This window comes from Sceloporus occidentalis, unplaced genomic scaffold, assembly GCF_023333645.1.
Source record: "Sceloporus occidentalis isolate IW3139 unplaced genomic scaffold, rSceOcc1.0.p SCAF_76, whole genome shotgun sequence".
In the NCBI taxonomy this organism is placed as follows: Eukaryota; Metazoa; Chordata; class Lepidosauria; order Squamata; family Phrynosomatidae; genus Sceloporus; species Sceloporus occidentalis.
In genome coordinates this window covers 4,791,269-4,814,297 of record NW_028317056.1, presented here as the reverse complement: position 1 = coordinate 4,814,297, position 23,029 = coordinate 4,791,269, and the positions used below count along the sequence as shown (strand labels likewise).

The 23,029-nt window shown below is 43.3% G+C and overlaps 1 protein-coding gene across 1 annotated transcript in view; it reads left to right on the top strand.

Moving 5' to 3' along the window:
* The first annotated feature begins 7,107 nt into the window (after positions 1-7,107).
* Positions 7,108-23,029, top strand: part of ADCY9 (adenylate cyclase 9) — a 31,429-nt gene continuing 15,507 nt past the window's right edge. The window contains exon 1 of the mRNA XM_089494951.1: positions 7,108-8,791. Coding sequence (XP_089351077.1) covers positions 7,108-8,791 — 1,684 coding nt within the window. The remainder of the gene's footprint in view (positions 8,792-23,029) is intronic.

Sequence of the window (23,029 nt, the reverse complement as noted above, 5' to 3'; positions counted from 1 at the left end):
ACATAATAAAGAATTCTTGGAGATTTGTTACGCGGAGCCGGATACAAGGAGGGTGCAGAGTGAGGGAAGGTTTCGAAGGAAGAGGGTGGAAATCTAACTAATAGAATTTAGTGTGATAATGTAGGTTTATGTGAACCCCTAAAGTAGCGTGGCCAGGTGTCCTCTTCATAAAGGGATCCCCGGTCACTTTACCTTATAGTAGGAGGGGCCAACAGCAGCTCCGCTCAGCATGCTGGGAGTTGTAGTCCAACCTCTGTTGTTGCACAGCCCTGTCTTAAAGGGACCTGCAAGACGTTAAACATACCACTTTCATTCATCAACAACGTATTGGAGGTCCCGATAGCTCCTAAGGGGTTATAAGGTAGACTAGTTTTAGAACAACTGGTCACCGAAGCAATTTTCACTTCCTCGGTCCAATAATTAATTGCTGTTGTTGTTGGGTTTTTTTTTTTTTTTACCATAAACCATCTTTCACTTTGTTATTATGATCCTCTGAGCTAATTATTCTCGTGAAATACAATAAAAGTTTGAGCTTGTTAACAAACAGCATTATGATATGAACGTCTCATTTCTTGTTTTTATAAGATTTCTCCCAATTTTCGCATCATTTTGCATCAAAATCATCGTTTTTGTTACAGGATTACCCAAGTTGTGTTGTTACGCCCTTATCTACACGTGTGTCACACGATGTGTGACATCTGGGTTTCTTTAGTATGTAATAGGCTTAGTGCTGCAAGGTGGCTCTTCCAGTAGAGTGGGAGATTGGTGGGATTTGGTATGGCGTTCCAACCTGAACTCCTGTCTCTACTTAGGAGTGACAGTCCCTATGTCTAGGACCCTAATCATTGTGTCCCTTATCCCTCCCCTGATGTCTTCTTTTCAAGGAGCTTAGAACGTTAGCCGGGTGTGTGCGTCATAACGCTCTATAGCCATAAACATCACAATACTGCTCATCACAAAATGGGTTTCTAAATTAAATATGTTAATTATATAAATAGCTATCAATAGATCACATCAAAAGTCTCGGTAAAGCTCTTTCAGACAGACCCCCTAAAACAGGGGTGTCCAACATGTGGCCCTCCAGCTGCTGCAGGACTACATCTCCCATACTCCTCAACCAGCCCCTTAGCTGAAAAAGCATTATGGGAGATGTAGTCCTGCAGCAGCTGGAGGGCCGCAGGTTGGACACCCCTGCCCTAAAACAAGTGTCACTCTTTGGCCATTTGAAAGAGAGAATCGACCGGCATCAAATACTCCATATTTATTGTAAGAAGAAATTTCCATATTATTCTTACTATTACTAATATTGTAACATGGCTCTCTCCACCAAATGTATCGGTTTGTCTTAGTCTGTCAATTCTTGTCTTGTCAGATCCCTTGAATTCATGTATTGTATTAAGCGCTGCGTAAACTGTTGGCGCTATATAAATAAAGGATAATGATAATAATAATAATAACAACATGATAAGAAACTCACTGGGGAGGAAAGGTTAAGAATCTTTGTAGATCAGCCTAAGTAGCCGTGTGATAGCAAAAAGACCACTTACGCCATTAACCTTTTTAAGTGTGATAAGATGATGGAGAGGAAGAAGGTTCTTTACCGTGAAGAACGGATCTTCTTGGACTCTGACCATCTTGGACTAGCAAGGCAAGAAGATGGAGAAAAAAAGGAGTTATCCCAAATAAGTAAACTACTACAACAAGGGCTACAACTAGATATATTTCAGGGCATATTCACCGTTCACAGGGCGGCTTTTTATGATAGCTACTGCTTTGTTGGTTGACTTCCGTAGAGCAATGCCTTAAATCGAAATGCTTTTGTACCTCCCTGGCAAACATAGCATTAAACAAAGCCTTTATTGAGGACGCAAGTGATACTGCAATAAATGATGGTTTTATGGTGGAATTATTCTCAAGGTAAATATTGAAAAGAGGACAGGAGCAGCTACTGTGGTGGCAATGACTTTATGGCACTATTAATACAGAAACAATGTTGGTGACCAATTTGGACCTCAGTAGAGAAGCAGAAGGATCAATACAATTTATATTGATGAGAAACACATTTTACATATTTTCCAAAAAATGTATTTACAATTACCCATTATCTCTATACTCAAAAAAAAAAAAAGATATGTTTGGTGGAGATACTATATCTGGAGTTTACTGGTTGGAACATTGGGTGCTTCGTGATGTGAACACCATGACGTACGTGATGCAAATGGTCTTAACCCCTTAATGACAAAGCCCGTACATATACGGGTTCAAAATGCATTGTTTTCAATGGGTTTAGGGACCGCACATTGTCCTTAAGGGGTTAAGAGTATCTTGGCGTAAACAAGTTTTGTTTCTGTACAGTGGAAGGCAACACTTTTTCTACCTCTATGGGTGAAAGTTTTCATCCACTTTTATAATGGGGAGGTTGATCCCCTCTGGGGTAAATACTGATGGTGTTTAGTGTCAATTCCCTCCTTATCCTGGAACAAAAGTTACCTGGAGCTAGACAGAGACCACCTATGCGCCAGGTGAGTGAGCTGCCTAAGCAAGCCATGGCTTGGCCTGCCGTTTCTCATGTGTCCCTCGTCTAATCCTGACCTCAGGACCTCTTGACAACTACATCTAAAGGAGGTCTATTTGTAAACCCTGGAAAACGAAACGGGATTCTATAAAGTTCTGTTAGTCGAGTGGGCACAGAACGCGAATGCGGACAAAGCAACGTAACATTGTTTCTAAGAATGCAATTGGACAGAGTTTGTGACTATGCTCTACTATTTGAGATCTAGTAAATGAAAAGATGATTACGTTTTATGGTCAAACAATCAAGCTTGTTACCAGCAAAAGATCCTCAGGGTAATTAATAATAATAATAATAATGATATATTATACTGATTACACATACAGAGACCAATAAGTAAATAAACTAACACAGCAGCTAAAGCATTTAACTCACCTGATTGTAAATTACAAATTAAAAAGCTCAGACGTAAATAAGCAAGACTTTGGTTCTCGAGAGTGCCATTTTGGGAGGAAAAATTGCACATTTACTATAGATCAAGTTGGGAAATTCCATCTCCACGCGTTAATTATGCAGTATCGTATCAGGTAAGAAAGCCGCATTCTCAGACTTTGCTCGTTCCATTAGGCACCTCCGCTATCTGCTTTCCTCCTGAAAAATTTCTTCTTCAAGAAAAAGAAAGCTGCTTTTCAAGTACTTAATGTTGCGAAATTCATTTTTTCATCTTTGGAGCCTAGTAAATTAGCCCTGTTCTGCTTCCCAAAAAAAATGTGATGTCATAAGTTCAGATGGTTCCAGGTGTCCACCAGGGGGCAGCATCTATTCTTCCAAAGTCATAGCGCAAACAATGATGCAAGAGAGCTTGGTGCACATGAGGCCAGTGAAATAAAGTAACACATGGAATGGAAGCGGCCCTGGGCAGAAACGCAGCAGTTCTGATGGGTTTTAAGAATTTCTTCTATAGAGAAGTCGAAGGTGCTGTTCCACTTAGACAAAACAATAACTCCATTCTCTAGTAAGTGAATCAAATAGACCTTAACCGAACAGTGATTCTATTCTTACTTCTGAAGGTTTAATTATATTAGAACATAGAAATGTATCTGTTTCTATAGCAGCAGCCTATCAGTGCCGGTGTCCGTGTCACATGATAATGATGCGTTCCCGCAAATTAAATCTAGTGCTGCAGTTAAAGGACACGTATTTCATTAATATCACTGAAATACGGTGAAGTTAATTTAAAGCATATTACAACAGTAACTGTGCTTCACCCGGAGTCGCCAGGTACGCTGGACAGGTTCACATGCTGCGTGTTCTGGATCAGAGAAACAGCATAAGTATAAACATGATAGAACAGGACAGGCTCACGCTGCCAACAGCAACCTAATGGATCCATGCAGACTCACAATGCTGGTACCTATCTAATGGATCCAAACAGACTCACAGTACTGGTACCTATCTAATGGATCAAACAGGCTTACAGTGCTGGTACCTATCTAATGGATCAAAACAGACTCACAGTACTGGTACCTATCTAATGGATCCGACAGACTGACAGTGCTGGTACCTATATAATGGATCAAACAGACTTACAGTGCTGGTACCTATATAATGGATCCATGCAGACTCACAGTACCGGTACCTATCTAATGGATCAAAACAGACTCAATCCTGGTAACCATCTAGTTGTAAGCTCTTTTGACCAGGGTTCTCCTCACCTCTTGTTTCTGTAAGTCAGATTGTTATGTTACACACTACTTGTCATGTCTACCCATTGTACAGCGCTACAGAATATGATAGCGCTATATAAAACAAATATAATTATAATAATGTGTTGTAAGTGTTGGTAACCCTCTTATTGATCAGGACAGGCTCATGGTGCTGCTACCTATCTAACGGATCAGGGCATGTTAATACAGTGTAGTTGTGTTTCTAATGTGCCGGGAGAGGCTCACGGAGCAGAGGTACGGCTCTTAAATCTCAGGACATGCCTATTTAGAGTAAATCCCATTTAAAGCATCTCAACAGCCTCAAAGAAAGTGTAACTAATGGATCAGACCACGCTTCTGCTGAGCAGGTACCTATCTGATGGATCAGGAGAGTGGCTGCGTGTGTCCAGGATCGGGGTCCAGACAGGTAGAATGCAGTTCCCGAAAACGCCTCCCGTCTCTCCTGATAACCCCCCCCCAATGTGGCCGGGGATCTAGACGTTAGCCTGCGTTGCCTTGGGGATAATGCTTAGCTATGATTGGAGTTGCCGGTAGTGGCAGTAACAGGAATTGCTGCATTTTAGGAAATAATGGATGACCTGACCCATTGACCTCTCTTCATCTCCCGTTTATATTTATAAAACGGTGCTAAAAATGGGCTCCCACGAGGCCAACTGTGTTTGGGGAGAATTGGTGGAAAAATACGAGATTTTAATTTATTAGACGATATCCAATAATCCTAGCGAGGATCTACTGGGAAGTTGCCTTTGGTGCCAGTCGAGGAGAGGCCGCTCTTAAATTCCTGACCAGGGTCCAACAGTTGTCATCATGACTTTCTGAGACTGAAATCCCAGGAAAACTGTCCTTTGGAGTAATTTTATACCATAGATAAGCTCACAAGAACTGGGAGGAACATCGTTACCCACAAGGCGACACTTGTTATTGAACTCAGCTCTTCTGCTGTGTACAACATAACTCCCCATAAACGTACCAGAAGCAAATTAACAGGAGCCATTGAAGGGTTAATACACCATGCCTGATTCTGGATATTAAGTCCCGAGTCCATTTTGTCCTAGGGTTCCAGATACGTAAATACAGAATTTACAGGAAATACATGTTAACCTTTTTTCCATTTATAGCACATAGATTCAGCTCCAGTGCTCAAGCACCACTCTCAGTCCTGGCTGTGTGGGACCTGCCTGCACAATGGTGATCCAATTATAAGGAAGATCCTTTTAACCCTTCCAGTCCCAGGGGATTGCACCAGCCATTGGATTTCAAACAGTTAACTCTAGTGATCTTATAAATGTTAAAGGGAGGCGCTGGACCGGGAACTTACTATATACATGATTGACTCTCATCACCCTTAGCCAGTCTGATGAGCATTAATGATATTCTGCTTTGATCATCCCAGCTGATGCATTTCTCTCTGGTAGATCACAGTTAAAATACCTGCTTGAATGTAGGTGGCAATACAGAATATCTTTAGCTTTAGTATAGGCTGTTATTAGAACAGTTTGGTTACCGCCGTGACTGGCTACAATGGAATCTTTGTGGTGGGCTATTAAAGGGTTAATCTTTAAAGATCCTCAGGGACGGCTCATTTTAGACAATCGGGTGATAGGGAAGGGCAGTCGGAAATGCGGGGGCAAATAAAACCCTTAAATTCTAAGGGTGATGGGAGTGGCAGTTCAGCTAGGGTTGCCCAACCATGTTATGAATCATCTTCCCCGACAAAAAAAATGTGGATTTAGTAAAAGAAAGTAGGGGGCTGCAAAATGACCCCCTCCCCACTTCACAGAGGGGCCTGTTTTTACATCATGTGCATTTAATAGGATCTACGCTTCATCTGCCCCTTTTTCTTTAATGTCTCGGAAATCACATAACTGTGTCTCTTTTTTCCTTCTCTCCTCTCCTCTACCCCCTTCTCCCATCTCTCTCCCCACCCTCTCCTGTGTGCCTGCCCCCCCTCCAAACACTCCTCCTACCCCTCCCTCCCTGCTCAGCCCAGCATAGGAAAATCAGCCAGGAAAGAGAGAGAGGGAGAGAAGAGAGAGAAAGAGAGGGTGAGAGAGAGAGAGGCCTGTCTGACTGCTGGAGAGAGAACCTGATGGCTTGGGAGGGAAAGGAAGACCCCTGTACCCCCCCTCTGTGTACCCCTAACTACAGAGAGGGGGCATCGTGACATCTTGGATTACAAAAAGAGAATACAGCACAGACATCTGGTTACAGAATCCCCCAAAAGAACCAAAAGGTAAGAAATACAAGAAGATCCAAGAAAAAAGCATTGCTTTTCAATGACAGCTTTGCCAGGCACTCCCCCCAAAAAAACAATTAGCTAGGAGGCATATAATATGATCTAGGGACGGGGGGGCTGTTGTGGTCATCTGCTTTTCTGCATTGACTTTACCCTGTTCTTTCAGGAATGTTGGATCGTTTCCCCCAGGGAAGATGGAGACCCCAGGCTTGATGGTGGAATATACGGCCAAATTGTTATTCCTGTAGAATTTATGGTACGGAACATCGCAGGATGAAAGGACAGGGCAGATGATCGGCTGTGGATGCCACAGGCGCTCCGTATACATTCGATCAACTTTATATAGATCTGCATATGAATGCACGTATCCAGCATTTCCTCACTCTGGAATGATCCGCGTGAGACGTCCGACAGCCGCACTCTCTCCGATAAACTGTCACAGCTCACAAACGCTAGAGACTACTTCGCATGGAGGTACAAATGACTGTTGCCTCCAGCAGGCTTGAAGCTGTCAAAACCCTTCTGTTTGTCTGGTTCAGCAGCGGGAGGGAGCAGTAGTGTTGGTAGAAGTGAAGGAGGGGGTCGTTAGAAGAGAGGAATAAAAAGTCTCCAGCAAACTCCATATCGACAACATGGCTTCCCCTGTGAACCAGCAGCTGCTGCATCATACGGAGGTGAGGTGCGATGGTAGCGGTGACTGCAGTAGCGTAACTGTTAGAATTAACAGACAGCACCACCAAGGCCCGTCCAGACGTTGCAAGTACAGCATATCGTCCAGTTGCAGCTCGGGAGAGTCGGGGGTTAAGAAGAGCGGGGGTTCTGGTGGGGTTCGAAGGCAGAAGAAGCTCCCTCAGCTTTTCGAGAGGTCCACATCTAACTGGTGGAACCCAAAATTTGACTCCAATAATTTAGAGGAGGCCTGTGTGGAGCGATGCTTCCCACAGACCCAGCGGAGGTTCCGTTACGCTCTTCTGTACCTCTCGGTGTCAGGACTGCTGTGGAGTATCTACTTTGGTGTCCACATGAAATCCAGGCTCGTTGGCCACCTAGTTCCTACCCTGTGCTTCCTTATGGTGTGCCTAGGATTCTTTGTATTTACCTTCACCAAACCCTATGCCCGTCACTGCACGGCAGTCTCTTTGCTTGTCACCCTGCTGGTCTTTGCCTTGACTTTGGCCTCCCAGTTTCAGGTGCTTACCCCCGGAATTGATATTGACGAAGACTCCAACATCACCAACATCACCTCTCTCCCGGTACCCAGATCCTCGCTGTGTCTGTCCCAGGTGGGCAGTTTCTCTATCTGTGTGGAAGTTCTTCTTTTGCTCTACACAGTCATGCACTTACCCCTGTACCTCAGTGCCTGCCTTGGGGTGACGTACTCTATACTCTTTGAGACATTTGGATATCATTTTAGGGATGAGGGGTGCTTTGCCCCATTGGTGGACAGGAAAGCTCACTGGGAGCTGTTGAGTAAAGCTCTACTTCACGTCTGTATCCATGCTATTGGTGTCCACCTCTTCATAATGTCCGAAGTCCGTTCACGAAGCACTTTCTTGAAAGTTGGTCAGTCCATTATGCATGGAAAGGACCTGGAAGTAGAGAAAGCCCTCAAAGAGAGGATGATCCACTCTGTCATGCCAAGGATCATTGCGGATGATTTAATGAAACAGGGAGACGATGACAGCGAGAACTCTGTGAAGCGCCATGCCACTTCTAGTCCAAAAAGCCGCAAAAAGAAGTCTTCCATCCAGAAAACGCCCATAATCTTTAGGCCCTTCAAGATGCAGAGAATTGAGCAGGTGAGCATCCTCTTTGCTGACATTGTGGGGTTCACCAAAATGAGTGCCAACAAATCCGCTCACGCCTTGGTAGGGCTCCTCAACGACCTTTTTGGCCGCTTTGATCGACTATGCGAGGAGACAAGGTGTGAAAAAATTAGTACGCTGGGGGATTGCTACTACTGCGTGGCAGGTTGCCCAGAGCCACGGGAAGATCATGCCTACTGCTGCATTGAGATGGGCCTTGGCATGATTGAGGCGATTGAACAGTTCTGCCAGGAAAAAAAAGAAATGGTCAACATGCGGGTTGGAGTTCACACCGGCACGGTTCTCTGTGGGATCCTGGGCATGAGGAGGTTTAAATTCGATGTGTGGTCCAACGATGTCAACCTCGCCAACTTAATGGAACAGCTAGGGGTCGCCGGAAAAGTGCACATTTCGGAAAAAACTGCCAAGTACCTGGATGATCGTTACTTGATGGAAGACAGTTTGGTGGTGGAACGCGTTGGGCAAATTGTAGCCGCCGATCAACTGAAAGGTAAGGACAACTGGGTTGTTTATTGACAAGTGGGTCCTAAAGAAAGGCCACCCGGCCACGTGGGTATAGAAAATTTTGACCTTGTTCTTGATGAGATTGAAAGCCTAGCTAGGTGGTTGCCATGATCTCATGTTGTAACCACGTCTTAATATCCGTAGGCCTAACTATGTTAGATGCACAGGTCTGGATTGTTTAGGGTTAAATTAACATGTTGTGCAGGAGGATTTGGGTCCTAGAGACATATGCAATGAATGGCCCAGACGGTCTGGAACATGAATACATGTTTTGTGTTTGTGTACGTGGGGGGTTCTTTTATGCCACTTACATTCCAGAGTGTCATCTTGCATTTGAGTCTGCTTGGGTTGGACCAACAGCCAAACCGTAATTAAGAAACTTAAATTTAATAACAACAGATGTCTAGCAATTAACAATTCTGTTACATTTCAGTATTTCGACACCTTTTTATAATTGCAACATTAAATAAATAATTTAGAACCATATTTTTTTCTTTTTTTTTGGAACTCCACAAACTTGGCCGGATTATGTGCAGTCGGTACCCGTTACATTCAATCCGATTCCAATGCCGTCTGAGCCAGTCCTGATAATGTACAGTCAGATAACCCAGACGAGATACAAACCCAGCGATGTCTGAACCAGTCCTGACGGCCGTTATAAGTGAAAATAACGGCAAATCATACGAGCCTTAAGAAAAACCAGACTGACGTCAAAATGATGTCAATTTCTTAACATTGTAGGCTGTATTATTTCGGGGAACTTTAAATGATTGCTGCTACAAAATTAAATGGAATGCAACAATTTCAGATGATTTCTCTCTCCTCCGCTGGTAAAAAAAAAATGACAACTTCAGTGCCAGGGAGCAGAAACCTTTCTGCCATAGAGGGGATCAAACAGCCTGGGATTGCAAGAGTTAAGCTTTACCCTTTCTGTACTGTACAGCAACTACATGTTAAACTCATCTGTCACTCAAACTATTAAAACCCAGACTGCCAGGTTTAATCGGTCAAATTATTTATTTTTAAAGGTTTTTATTATTATTATTTATTTATTTATTTATTTTTAAAGTTTTATTATTATTATTTTTTTTAGTATTTATTTTTAAAGTTTTTTTTGTTTTGTTTTGTTGGCTGAGAGTCATGACTGTACTACTCAGGGGCAAGATGTGATTTTGTTTAGGGCATCACTTCTGGTTCGTGGATAGCAGGGGTATCCGCCAGGTTCTTTTCGTGCCATTTTGGGAGCTACCACCCCCATTTTGCTCAACAAGCAATGGGTGTCCCTGTAACTGGCCAAACGGGAGTTCTGATGAATTATTTTGTACATTCCGATAAAATAAAAGTTAATTATACGGTAGCGCTCAGCCGTGATGTGCATTAGTGGGCTGGAATGCACCTTTCGAAAAGGTCTGTTTTGTTTTTTTTTGTTTCCAAAAGAGGATTATCTGTTGGGGTTTTAGCAAAAATTTGTAGGGCGTGGGGATCTTCGACAACTCAGGTCTTTGTGTGTGTGGTGAACCGTATGATGCAATCTGAGCAAATAAATCATCAACAATTAATAAGAGTAATAGCCACTGTCCTTGGGATCTCAAATACAGAGAGGTCACCAAAGCTTCTGAAAGAAGAAAGATCTATTATCTTTTGGAGAACGCAAAAGGACCAATGTCAGGCCTTCAGCTAAAATACCCTTCGATGATTCAGCTGACCTTTTTCCCTAACGTTACTATCGTATGGTGCAATGCCCAACAGAAAGAGCGGTTGTGCTTGGCTTGGTAGGACCCACGTTTCCACCAGTTGGACCTCATCAGAGTGGGACGCGGGACCACCTGGTGAAGAAGATCCTGAAATGAGTGTAGTGGAGACTCAAGTGCCATATATTGTGAGATTTAGTTTTTTAGTAGCTCGAGTCGGACCCTCCGGAAGTTACACTTCCACCGAGTAGCTCGCTTTCTGAAAGTTAACGTTCTAGGGTGACCACGTCTCCACAATTGCTCGGAACGTTGCTTTCAGGAAGATCCATAACAAGGATTGGACTTTGGCCCAAAGAGCGCTTCTTATGGATCTTCCTACAGGGGTAAAAAGGAACGTTCCAGACAATTGTGGTCACCCTAGAGTGTTAACTTTCAGATGAAGTCTCTTGGTGACTTCATTTCTTTGGATTTATTTCCTTCTCCACTGTTCTCTTGGAGGCCACCGGCTGACCTCCACTTCAGGGCGTTGTTTCTCTGTATCATTTCTTACCGTCGTGCTGGACAACTCGTGTCTCCAGTTATAGATGGTCTGTAGCTTTCATTGTGAATGTTCTTGATATGAGGGCACATTATGCCATGGCTGTTATTTAAGGTGGGATCAGCATTTCTGCTAAATATGGATGGCAGCACATTGTGTTTATAAAGAGAAGAGTTTGGGGATAAATATGGATTTTTTTAGGCTGTTAAACAGAAAGCTTTTCCTGCACATTCTGTCCCCATCGTTTATATAGAGATCTAGGCACGCTTTGGGGTGGCATGAGTTGGTATATTCTCTCTTCGTTGAAAGGGAAACGTTCCAGGGAGCTGCCGTCTTCTGTAGCAGACGCCGTATCGTGCAGGTTTCTGTCTCTTTTTCTGCTTTTCTTTACCTTGTTCATCGTGTTACTCATTTAGTCCATTAGCGACCCCCCCCCCATGAGGTACCCCCATGAGGACTACATTACCCATGAGCCTCAGCTTGCTGTCTCTGTTTAATAGAGATGTATGAGGATTGTTCTCTAGTACCATCTGTAGCTCCATCTTCATTATATGAAGGGTGCATCCCTATCTTTTCAGTGGCCAAAAGAGGGGCATGTTTATTTATTTTAGGGGGTACAGCTAGCGATGAGGCGCTGATGAGCGATTTTAATGTGACTTTATGACCTACTAGAATGGATGACACGGTAATCCAAGGTAATGAACCTTAGGATACCCAAAGGCCCAAAGGTCACCCCTCTTTCCCCACCCTATACCCTAATCTCGCTGCGATAACCAGCACTTACCAGACAGACGACGTACAGACTGGTTGTTTGTTACAACGCACGTGCCGTGTTTTAAGGACACGTCTGCCGAGTATAACCTATGTCCTATTTGCTCTGGGTTACTGCCGACGTTAAAGGGTTAATTTAGACGGAAACACTCGTAAGTTAAAGGTGCTGTTCTGCCTGCTGTCCTGAATTTTACCTTTTTTGAACGTCCCAAACCTCTCCCAGAAAGAGTAATTTAATGAGGTCAAAATTTGTCTAATTCATAATTTTTCTTAATTTAGCTTTCTAGGATTTCTGTACCATTTTGTTAAAACTGTTTTTTAAACCGATTTCTAGCCTTTTTTTGTTTAAATGTTCAACCTTTTGTATAACCAAGTGGTAAGAAAAATGCGTATAGCCGTATTAGCCCAAGAGCTAATTAGCCTTAAGCTTTTCAGACCTCAGAGGTCTTTTCTTCAGATGAAATATCATTCCATTCGGAGAAGAGACCTCTGAGGTACTGAAAGCTTGGTTGCCACATAAAAGGTATCGGTGGTGTAAGTGTTTATCGCAAAGCTCCCCATGCAAATATTTATAACAAGCCCTGTGTCTTGTTTTGTAAATATCTCTCAGCTATTGACCTGCAGCGGGGCTGTTTACATTTAAACAATGCTTATTTATTCCAATTCATCTGCAGCCGCTGCCGGGGTTCACTGGAAGAAAAGATACGGGAGACGTGCCTGCTTTAGTGTTAATCGCAACTATGGTGGATGACTATGTAATAGAGCAGTGATCGGTACGGGGCAGTTATAGGGGGTCCTGTAATAGAGCAGTGATCGGTACGGGGCAGTTATAGGGCGAGGGGTACTGTAATAGAGCAGTGATAGGTACGGGGCAGTTATAGGGCGAGGGGTCCTGTAATAGAGCAGTGATAGGTATGGGGCAGTTATAGGGCGAGGGGTCCTGTAATAGAGCAGTGATAGGTATGGGGCAGTTATAGGGGGTCCTGTAATAGAGCAGTGATCGGTACGGGGCAGTTATAGGGGTAGAGGGTGTGTAATAGAGCAGTGATAGGTACGGGGCAGTTATAGGGGGTCCTGTAATAGAGCAGTGATAGGTACGGGGCAGTTATAGGGTGAGGGGGTCCTGTAATAGAGCAGTGATAGGTACGGGGCAGTTATAGGGTGAGGGGTCCTGTAATAGAGCAGTGATAGGTATGGGGCAGTTATAGGGCGAGGGGTACTGTAATAGAGCAGTGATAGGTACGGGGCAGTTATAGGGGTAGAGGGTGTGTAATAGAGCAGTGATCGGTACGGGGCAGTTATAGGGTGAGGGGGTCCTGTAATAGAGCAGTGATCGGTACGGGGCAGTTATAGGGTGAGGGGGGTCCTGTAATAGAGCAGTGATAGGTACGGGGCAGTTATAGGGTGAGGGGGTCCTGTAATAGAGCAGTGATAGGTACGGGGCAGTTATATGATGTGGCTCTCGATGCCGTGTTTCAGACAGTGAGGGGTTAACGTGCCGTGCTGTGTGCTCGCCGGGGGCCATTATTGAGGAACACTCTCAGACAGCTGCTCCTGTCCGTCCCGCTCTCACGCACTCTCCACAACTGGCCTGGGTCAGTCTGGTGCTGTACAGACAAACAGCCGGCTCAGAGAGAAGCGTTTGGCGCAGTACATATACGCACAGCCCCGAAACCCTGCACAGCAGTCCTGTTAGTGGCTGACCCTGAGACTCTTTAAATATTAACCGTTTAATAGTTCCTCACAATCATTCTGTCTCAGTGACTCACTAATGGTGATAATAACGGAGCAGAACATGAAAGAGGCTTAGCTCCAGCCTGCGCAACCACGACAATCTCCCCATTCACCATGAAATTGATGTAGTATTTTGGATCTGAAACTCTCATCATCCTTAGCTTGCCATGTGGGTGCACGTTCCCGGCAGTGATTGCCAGCTCTGCGGCACAGTGTGGTTGTTCTGATATGGCGCACGGGGGGGTGGGGTGAGAAGGCTCTGTAGGCCATCTGAGTTTACGGCTCGGAGCTGTGTAACTGGACCCGCATACGTGCGCCCTTATCACGCTCTTACTGTCTGTCCTTGTACGCCAAGGCCCGAAGACTCCCATCTGCAGACGCCCGGAAACGAGAAAGATGGGTTTAAGGAGAGAAAGAAAGCGGGTGGAGGAGCCGGGGGGCAGATGATGAGGATTGTAGCAAGGGATTGAGAAAATGATGGAAATACGCTTTATAGAAAATGAAATTATTACATTTAATTATAGAAATTAAACCATAAATACGAATATGCAGTAATATGATTAACCCCACCCTTAAAAAATTTAATAAATATGATATGTATATGTGTGTGTGTGTGTGTGTATATACATATATATATATATATATATACTGCCATTCAATGCCATTTCATGGAAAACAAGAACATTTCTGGCTGTAACATAATTGCAAAAGGGGTATTCTGACGATCAGTTATCCTTTTAAACTTAAACTTGGATCAGCAAACACAACGTGCCATTGGAACACAGGAGTGATGGGAGTGATAAAGGGGCCATTGGAACACAGGAGTGATGGGAGTGATAAAAGGCCACTGGAACATAGGAGTGATGGGAATGATAAAGGGCCATTGGAACACAGGAGTGATGGGAGTGATAAAGGGGCCATTGGAACACAGGAGTGATGGGAGTGATAAAGGGCCATTGGAACACAGGAGTGATGGGAGTGATAAAGGGCCATTGGAACACAGGAGTGATGGGAGTGATAAAGGGCCATTGGTAATTTTAATGGACAGAATGTGATTATCTTTCAAAAACAGACCCCAAACTTTTGAGCGGTAGTGTAATTATATTGATTTTTTTCCCCGTTGGGATCATTATGACATGATGTTTACAGACGGATAATGTGGGTTGCGGACTTTAATTCGACAAACTTGATTCAGCCAATGGCAGATGGAAACACTGATCTCCCGAACTGCAATTGGCTGCCCAGTTTTTTAAATGTAGAACTCTAAAATAACCCTAAATACGCAGAGACAAAATCTTTGTTTCTTTTTCTCCAAAATCTACATGGTACGGTTCGGGACTCTAATGGGGTTTTATATTAAGCAGAATACACAGAATTTGTTAGAAACCCACTTTATTTGTTTACCGTGGAAGCAGCAGATTGGTTCAGGCAGCATTTGTAATGGAGGCGGGGGAGGGGACGAAGAGAGAGAGATTATTTCAGGACAGGAAATGTTTACGTAATTCTACTTTTAAATTGGTGGTTTTGTTCTGAATTCCCTATTTTTTTGTATTATCTGCCCCTATATGGTGGTATAACGAAATACATTTACTTGTGAAGAGGGGGCTTTGGCTGTGGACTTCAGGATCATACAGGGCAGTATATAAAGCAGTATATAAAAAGAGAGTGACGCCAGTAATTAGAGAAATTAATATACAGATCTCACCATCTAGATTACTACAGAAAGCAGAATGTCCTGGGTAAGAGCTGGCACCTCAGGGATGGGGCTTATACTGATTGACTTGAGTTACACTGAATAAAGGGGTGTGCCTTATGTGCATGGGTGGGGTCACTTTACTCTTCCTGTTTGGAACATTGAGACAGGAGGACTTCAAGCTATTTAGTTATTGTATTAGGTGGGAAGGCAGCGCTTCCCCTATAGGTCAAATACACGGTTACGGCAAAATGTGACATGATTGAAGAATAGTTTTTGGGGGAGTTAGGGTATTCACCAATATCAGGAATGATGTTTTTAATGGCGCATGTAGTTTGGAGAGTGATGAAATGCTGTATAATTAAACCATAGTTATTACTGGATGATAACGTTATATAAATGATTTTATTTGTCACCCCGGGGTAACCGGCAGCCTTCTGAGGCTTTATTAGCAGTTCCCGTCTTGTCTCCCAGCCTCAAGAGCTGGAGATAATTTCCCGCATTCGGCAGCCAGCTGTTTTGATGCTCTTTTCCCGTAAAACACACCCAAATCACAATTGGCTCATTAATTTATGCAGCCACATACTTCCCATGTATCCCTATTTATGAAGGCCAGTCCCTATTTCCTCACATGAAACTGCTCTTTTGTTTTTTTTTGTTTTTTTTTTAGTTCAGAATAATTGGTGGGCAAAACACTACAACTCCCATCACACTTAATTCAGAATGATGATGAGGTTGATGGTAGTTTTAGCCCTCAAAGGTGGGTGCCCTAGATGTGTGAAAGTTTGGGTACATCGGGGCCGGACCTGTGATGACCAAGCGGCCCTGTCATTTTATGGCTAGCGGCCACCTGATGACATAAGATGATAGCTGGATATACGTGGCCTAGAGCGGCAAATCAGATGAGTGTGTGGCTTTGTCGGCCAGCAGTCCACTAGACATTTGCCTGCTGTGCCGGTTGGCCGGACAAAAAAAACGAAGCAAACATAATCTACGGACAGTTTTTAATAAATACATTTTGTTCTGTTCAAAGCTTTGACCAGTTTCCCTTTAAATAAAGAGGTTGTGATAAGCCGAGCGCGTTCGCAATGTTCTGATTGGTCGCTAGCGAGAAGGGGTTAATCGGTCTGTGAACACTTGTGTGTTTGATCGGAGTATAAGTGTATGTGTGTTGTGGTAAGTTCAGGCGGTTCAGACCAGATTTCTGTTATTTCTGTACACACGTGAGGTCAGAGACGGAGGAAACCTCCGTGGAAAGGTACAAGTTGTGTGTCAGTGTGCAGCGCGCAGGATTTGTGTTCGTGTGTATGTTGTATGAACCCGTTCTGTGTATAAAACGTAGTAATAAAAAAAACACCCGCATCGTAAAGATTTTCCCGTGATTGGCTTTTATTGTGGATTCCGCGACATTAGTTGAGAAATGAAAAGCGCTGCGGTATCTCCCAGGACGGGGCGAGAGAATCGGTGATCTTGGATTGAGGAAGCCCGAGGTGCTTGTAATACCCCCACGGTCTTGCCTCCGTCTGTGGGTGGCACTGCGCATGCACAGTACCCAAACACCCATGACTTTTTACACACTTGTTCCACGTCTCCTGCCCAGGCCTTTTGGCCGGTAGGATGATACATTTTTTATGATGCCAATCTGAGGGTTGTGGCCGTAATAGCTACTTGGTTTTCTTTTTTTTTTTTCACTATTGTTGACTATTGTACGGAGACAAAGATTGTTATGGTGGGAGTTGGGGTCTTTGGACTTTTGGCTGCCGCCCACTCTATCGGTTCTGGGCCTGTCCAACCCGAAGGAAGGCCATGAAAAGCCTTTTGGGTTCCAAAGCATTGAGGCCTCCAAAGAGGATCCACTCCAACTAAGTCCAGTAAAGCCAGAACTCTGGACATTTTTTTGTGGCTTTCTGATCATCACCAGTGATGGGAGCTCAAAGATATAAATCTGCCAGAAGAGAGGCTGGTGGAAGAATGGTCCGTACTTAGCAGCCTCCTCAATGAGTGGAACTCAGAGGTCCTTACAAGGTGGAGAACCCATCAAGAAAGTTCTATGTAATATGAGGTGCCCACCGGGTTCTATTCCCATTCAGGAGATGTATCACAACCCTCATTGTTCACTGTTGATGCTACACAGTTGCTTGTTCCGGAATCACGATCTCTTGTCGAGGTGCATCCAGAACGTTTGTTCACTAAACCACTGCCTGGCACAGCTCTGGTAATCTATTTTTGGTAGACAGTCGCGTATAATACTTTATTTTCATGGAATATCCATCCTGAAGAGACATTTAGGTTTAAGATTGGCAGAAAACCACCATAATTACTCAAATCTCGTTAGCCAGCTGTGACCATTCTGCGTCATTCCAAAAAAATGTTAATTATCTCCGAAATGTTCAGTTATTTCAAAAATGCTAAACTGAATCCACGTAAACCGGAACGTGGGTTTAAATATAATTTTATTCCTGATTAGCCAGTTGGAATTTCGGCACACATTTTGGCAATCCGACAGCTCGTTTTTTTGGAGAGGACATCGTTTCAGTCAATAAGACTCAAGAGTATAGACGTGTGGAGTACCATCAGCCTTGGGTACTCGTTACGGGGCGTTATCAGGAGCGGCTGATAACCTCTCACACTTGTAGTAGTGACACACAGTCGCCGTGTGTGTTTAAGATAAATGGTATTGTGCGTTGGTTTGTATTACAGATTCCAAGACATAAGACTTGAGAACCTCGAGTCAAGTTATTGCACATCTGGCATGCGTTGCTTACTTTACACCCTAGATTTTCTTTTAGTGTCTTTACTTACAGCCCTTCGGGATATGTGGATAAGAGTATCTGACACTCTCATACACCTGTGTTCAATCAGTGATTCGCAGACTTTTTGTTCTATGGAAACTGGTATGGTTAAGCATGGAGCGCTGCCGGTTGGTGCATGATGAAGGGCACCTCTCCGGCGTGCCTGAAACCTAAATCTTAAGTCGGTTTAATTCTTTCTTTGGAGTCTTGTCCTAGAACGCACACAGAGCATTGCGCTGTTGTGTTTCTTCATGCGTAGTAACATGCCTTCAAGCAGGGCCTGCGATGTTCTCGCTTGTGGTCCCACCTCATAACCACGTTTTTGTACAGAGCCCCGTCCCTCTCGCACAACTGGTGGGGTCTTCATCTTGATTCATGACATTATTTAGGGTCTCCTCAGCTATTGAAGCTGCCCCTCGTTGCCGTTTGAACCCCCTCATTGCTCAACTAGTCTGTGGGTCATCCTTTTCATCCATGAAGATGTTGAAGTCCAGCTTTGTTGATGGTCTCGAGACATACTGTCCATTTTCTGTAAAAGGAGTGATAATGACTCAACTCCAAGAAGATCTTTTCCATGAAAGCGGCGATCTTACTTTGTTGTAAGGTGGAATGTTTAGTTGTTTGCAGAAGGTTGTGCGTTGGCCACCCGCACACGATCGTACCTGTAAGGGTGGTGCCTGCTCGCGGCATCTCTTGGAATATTTTCATTGCTGAAGGGCTGCCAGTTAAATAGCTATTAACACAAGTGTTTCCGGGACACACTCCCGACGCTAGGATCTAAGCGAGAGAACGGAGCTTTGCCAACGCCATCTTATCTGGAGACGCGTATCAACCTCCCTGCCTTGAACTGCTTCGGCTTCTAAAGAATGTTCGACCTAACTTAACAGGAACGTACAAAAACCGGGAACCTGCATAGAAAAGAAGTGGTGACCGAGGTCGGCCAAACGGGACAGTACTAGGTCAACTGGGAAACAATTTGAAATGTTTGGACAAGAGGGTCAGAGGCTTAGATGTACTGTAACAAGGTTTTAGTTTACTGAGAGGTACTTACGTAGAACAGTCTCCCAGCAGAGGTGGTAGAGGGTAATACAGTTAGGGGATTTAAACATGCATGGGATAGGCATACGGCTCCTGGATCTAAGAGGAGACCAACGACTGATTAAGGTTTGAGTTTTTACAGCAGGAGAAAGTGACCGGACTAGATGGGGGCCGAATGGGTCTTAACCTTGAGTAGCAGTTTCGTGTTATCTGAAAATAGATTCGGTCTCGTAGGACCTTTAACGAGACAGACGCTGATATTTTTAAAAGTATTATTCAGCTCGAAGTCTGCGTGTCTTCAAAAGGAAACGGCAAACGCGGCACGATGTTACCTTAGGGCATATTAAAGTTAAAAAAAATAAAAAAAAAATCTTCAGGAGAAGCTGCAGTTCTAAAGCTGCAGTGCAACCCCCCTTCCCCCAACATTCCTTTAGCTGCTTGAAGCCAATCAGTGTGCTGGGGGGGTCTCACCGGACCCCTGGAGCTGGCTGGTATATAAGGAGCTGGGCAGGGGGAGAACGCATGGGGCGGATTCTGCAGATAATTATTTAAAGGGGGGCGGTAGACTAAATCCCGCGACTTCGGCAGACGTTCTCCTGTGGGAAGCGACGGTGAAACAGTTACTTAAAAAATTTCTGGAAATAAATCAAGAGAAGCCAAAGAAAACTACAGATCGGGGGGGGTTTTCTGCAGCCAAAAAAAACTTGCCTTGACTCCACCAACTCGGTCACCTCTGCGTAGGAGCTCGGTTATTCACCGCACCCCGCTGCCGCCATTTACTGCAGATTCTGTCCAAGGGGCATAAAATGCTTGGAATAAATGGCCCCATTCGGCCCCCGTCTAGTCCGCCCATTTTTCATGCTGTAAAGACTCAAGCCTTAATCAATCAGTCGTTGGTCTCGTCTTAGATTCAGGAGCCGTATGCCTATCCCATTCTTGTTTAAGTTCCCCTCGCCACTTATGCTGGGAGACTGTTCCACTTATCTACCACCCTTTCAGTAAAGTAAAACCTCCTTACAATACACCCAAGTAGGCCTCTGACCCTCCTGGACAATGACCTGCCTCGGAAATAAAAGACAGCCATCTTGGAAATGCTAAGGAAGTGAGCAGATCGCATGCAAGTGTGTAGGGCGAGGCGTACCCTAACTTACCAGAGCTTTAAATATTTAAAAGAAGAAAGGCCGAATAAACACACAATTATATTCAAAGATTAGAGTTGTTTAGCGTTCACGCGTTGGGTCAATAAGCGCTTTGGTGTTCATTAAATATAATATTACTTCATAAAAGACAGTCTGGTAACTACAGCCCAGTAAGTCTGACCACAAGGAATGTGTAGTCCAAAGATCTGTTGGCACGGAGGATAATATAAAGAGTATATTTACAGCCCGGGGATTGTGTTAAATTTAGTCGATTGTTGTGTCTGAGTATCTAAGGATACAGATCTGGGTGGAGCTCTACAAGCAGCGTGTCTAAACTTATGCAAAAAACACACAAAAAAAAATAAAAAATCATTGTTCCAAAAAACAGAAGCTGTTGCGTGTAAGGAAATTCAGAACGATTCGGACTAACCGATACGTTAAGGGTTAAAATGCACGCCAAAGGGAGTTTCCGTATTATATAAATATATCTAAAAATTTACAATCGTTTTTAATATTACTTCTTAATATCGTTTTTAATATTTATTTTAAAAAATTAGTGTTATTTTTTTATAAATAGTTAAGCAATTTTTAAGTTTTTATGATTAAAAATTTTGAAACATCAGCATTTTTAATATTTGCTCCGAAAACTTGTTAATTTATTATTATTTTTTTTTAGTCTTATTTTTTTAACGTCTTCAGTGGTTTTCAAGTTTGTTTAACAAAAAGAAACTCTTCGTTTATGTCATGTCTGCATTTTTTTAATCTTTTTTACAAAAACCTGATTTTATTTTTTTTTCTTTGGTGTTATCTTATTTTTTAAATGGTTCACATGTTTTCAAGACAAAAACGATCTTTATGTCAATATATTTTTTTTATACCTGTTTATATATTCAGAGATTAATTTGGTTTAATTTCATGGTCACGGGCAAGGAATCTGTGCTGTGAGATGACCATTTTCTATTTATTTTTTAACAAAATCTGGAGACTTTGCTATATAATTTACTTAAACTAATTGGAATTATTGATAACTGCTTATTTTTTTAATATCATATTATTTAAAGGTGATATTCAATAAAATAAATTATTAAAATAACATTAACCGAGGCAAATGTATTTTAAACCGTTTACCACAAAATTCCATTTTATATTTTAAATATATTTTACCTTTAAGTTAAGATGAAGGGAAATTTCCAGAAACAAGTAATATCTGAGGAAAAATTTTGAGGACCGTCCCCTGAAAACAAGGACATGGCTGTCAGAAATACCCTGAATAGACAAAAAAAGGGGTATTGCCGTCCATTTGTAAAATGACAGCAGATTGTGCAGGGAAAGCTATTTCGTTACCGAGCAGCCATTTTGAAAATACCCAGCAGACCGTGTATGAGGAGCCATCTTGTAAACAAGCAAAGCTCATATAGGGGCATTACTTTCTAAATAATATACAAAACCCCAGTATCCCTTGGCTTAGCAGAACACTGGAACAACGAAGACATTTACCTTATCATTAGTTATACGTATAGTGCCGTCATATTCCCTGGCGTTGTACAATAGGCATACCTCTCGGGGGGTTCTTGCTCCAGTCTCAGGGCAGATACTCAGGGTCACACAGTCTGGCGCTGACTTCGTTCTTATTCTACCCCCGCTGTAATCATATATAAGACTCCCAGTCGGTGCTTTTGCCGCCAGTGTGTTATGGTTGATATCCCTGCTTGAATGAAGGTGACTCTATTAAATGTATCTTTAAATAATGACAAGTCAAGGATTCCATGATGACCGGTATTAGGGACGTTTTCATCACAGGTCTCTGGGTCGGTTCGGTTAGAAAGTTCCCAGGTATTGAAACATGTAATAGAATGCACCAAAGCCATTTTATTTGTAAATCCCCGTTAAATATAATAATAGTGATTTCTGTGTCCTTCTTCTGTCCCTTTTTCCCCATTTTTTCCGGCTCGACCGTCCCCCTCTGCCATCGCTACTGTCTCTTAGTGGATACCTCAGTGAATCCCCCCCCCATCTTTCCTCTTATTCCTCATGTCTGAAGCTTCCCCTCCTCCAATGTCTTCTTCCCGTTTTAGCTTTTCCACGCGCTCTCATGCATATCTCCAGCTCCTCTTCGTCTTCTCCGTTGGGTCTCAGTAGCCCAAAAACACCCGTTGTGGGGGGGGTCTCCAGATTAAACAACCATCTCATAGCTATACCCTCTATTATTGTGCATTAATATTCTATACTTCCATATTGGGTTAATATCTCCGGATTCTACCGTAGGATAATGGGTAATAATCGACTTTTCTAGCTCCGTGACCTTCTCCTTCTTCTTCTTTCCTTCTCTTCTTCTCACCCTATACCCGCTGCTCAGCTGTTTCTATCCCCACATGTGATGTTCAGCTACAGCACGCGGCCTCGCCATACAAACCTGAAACGGAATTAAAAGCCCGGATTCCTAAAACGTACATTCTTGGGCCTAGAGGGAAGGTGTTAATTGATACAGGAGACGTGCGTACTCAGTTGTGGAATGCGGTCAAGATACAGGAATATGACATCGTCTTTTGGTGCGGAAGCAAATATTACAAGCGTTTGGGGGGATAAGGGGTCTCGGGGGGGGAGAAGGGCATTTGGTTGCCCAAATTCTGGTGGAATAATTAAATGTAGCTTTCCATCCGTAAAAAAAAATATTGATTTTAAGATATTACTATGGAATGCTGTTGTGGATCAGGGTTCTTGGACCTCTGCTCATGTCCCATCTTGGTGTAGGCTTCTTGGGGTTCTTCAGAAGTTTTATAAAATTTAAATGGAAGCTGCCAGTTGCCATATCACCAAAATGACTTGGA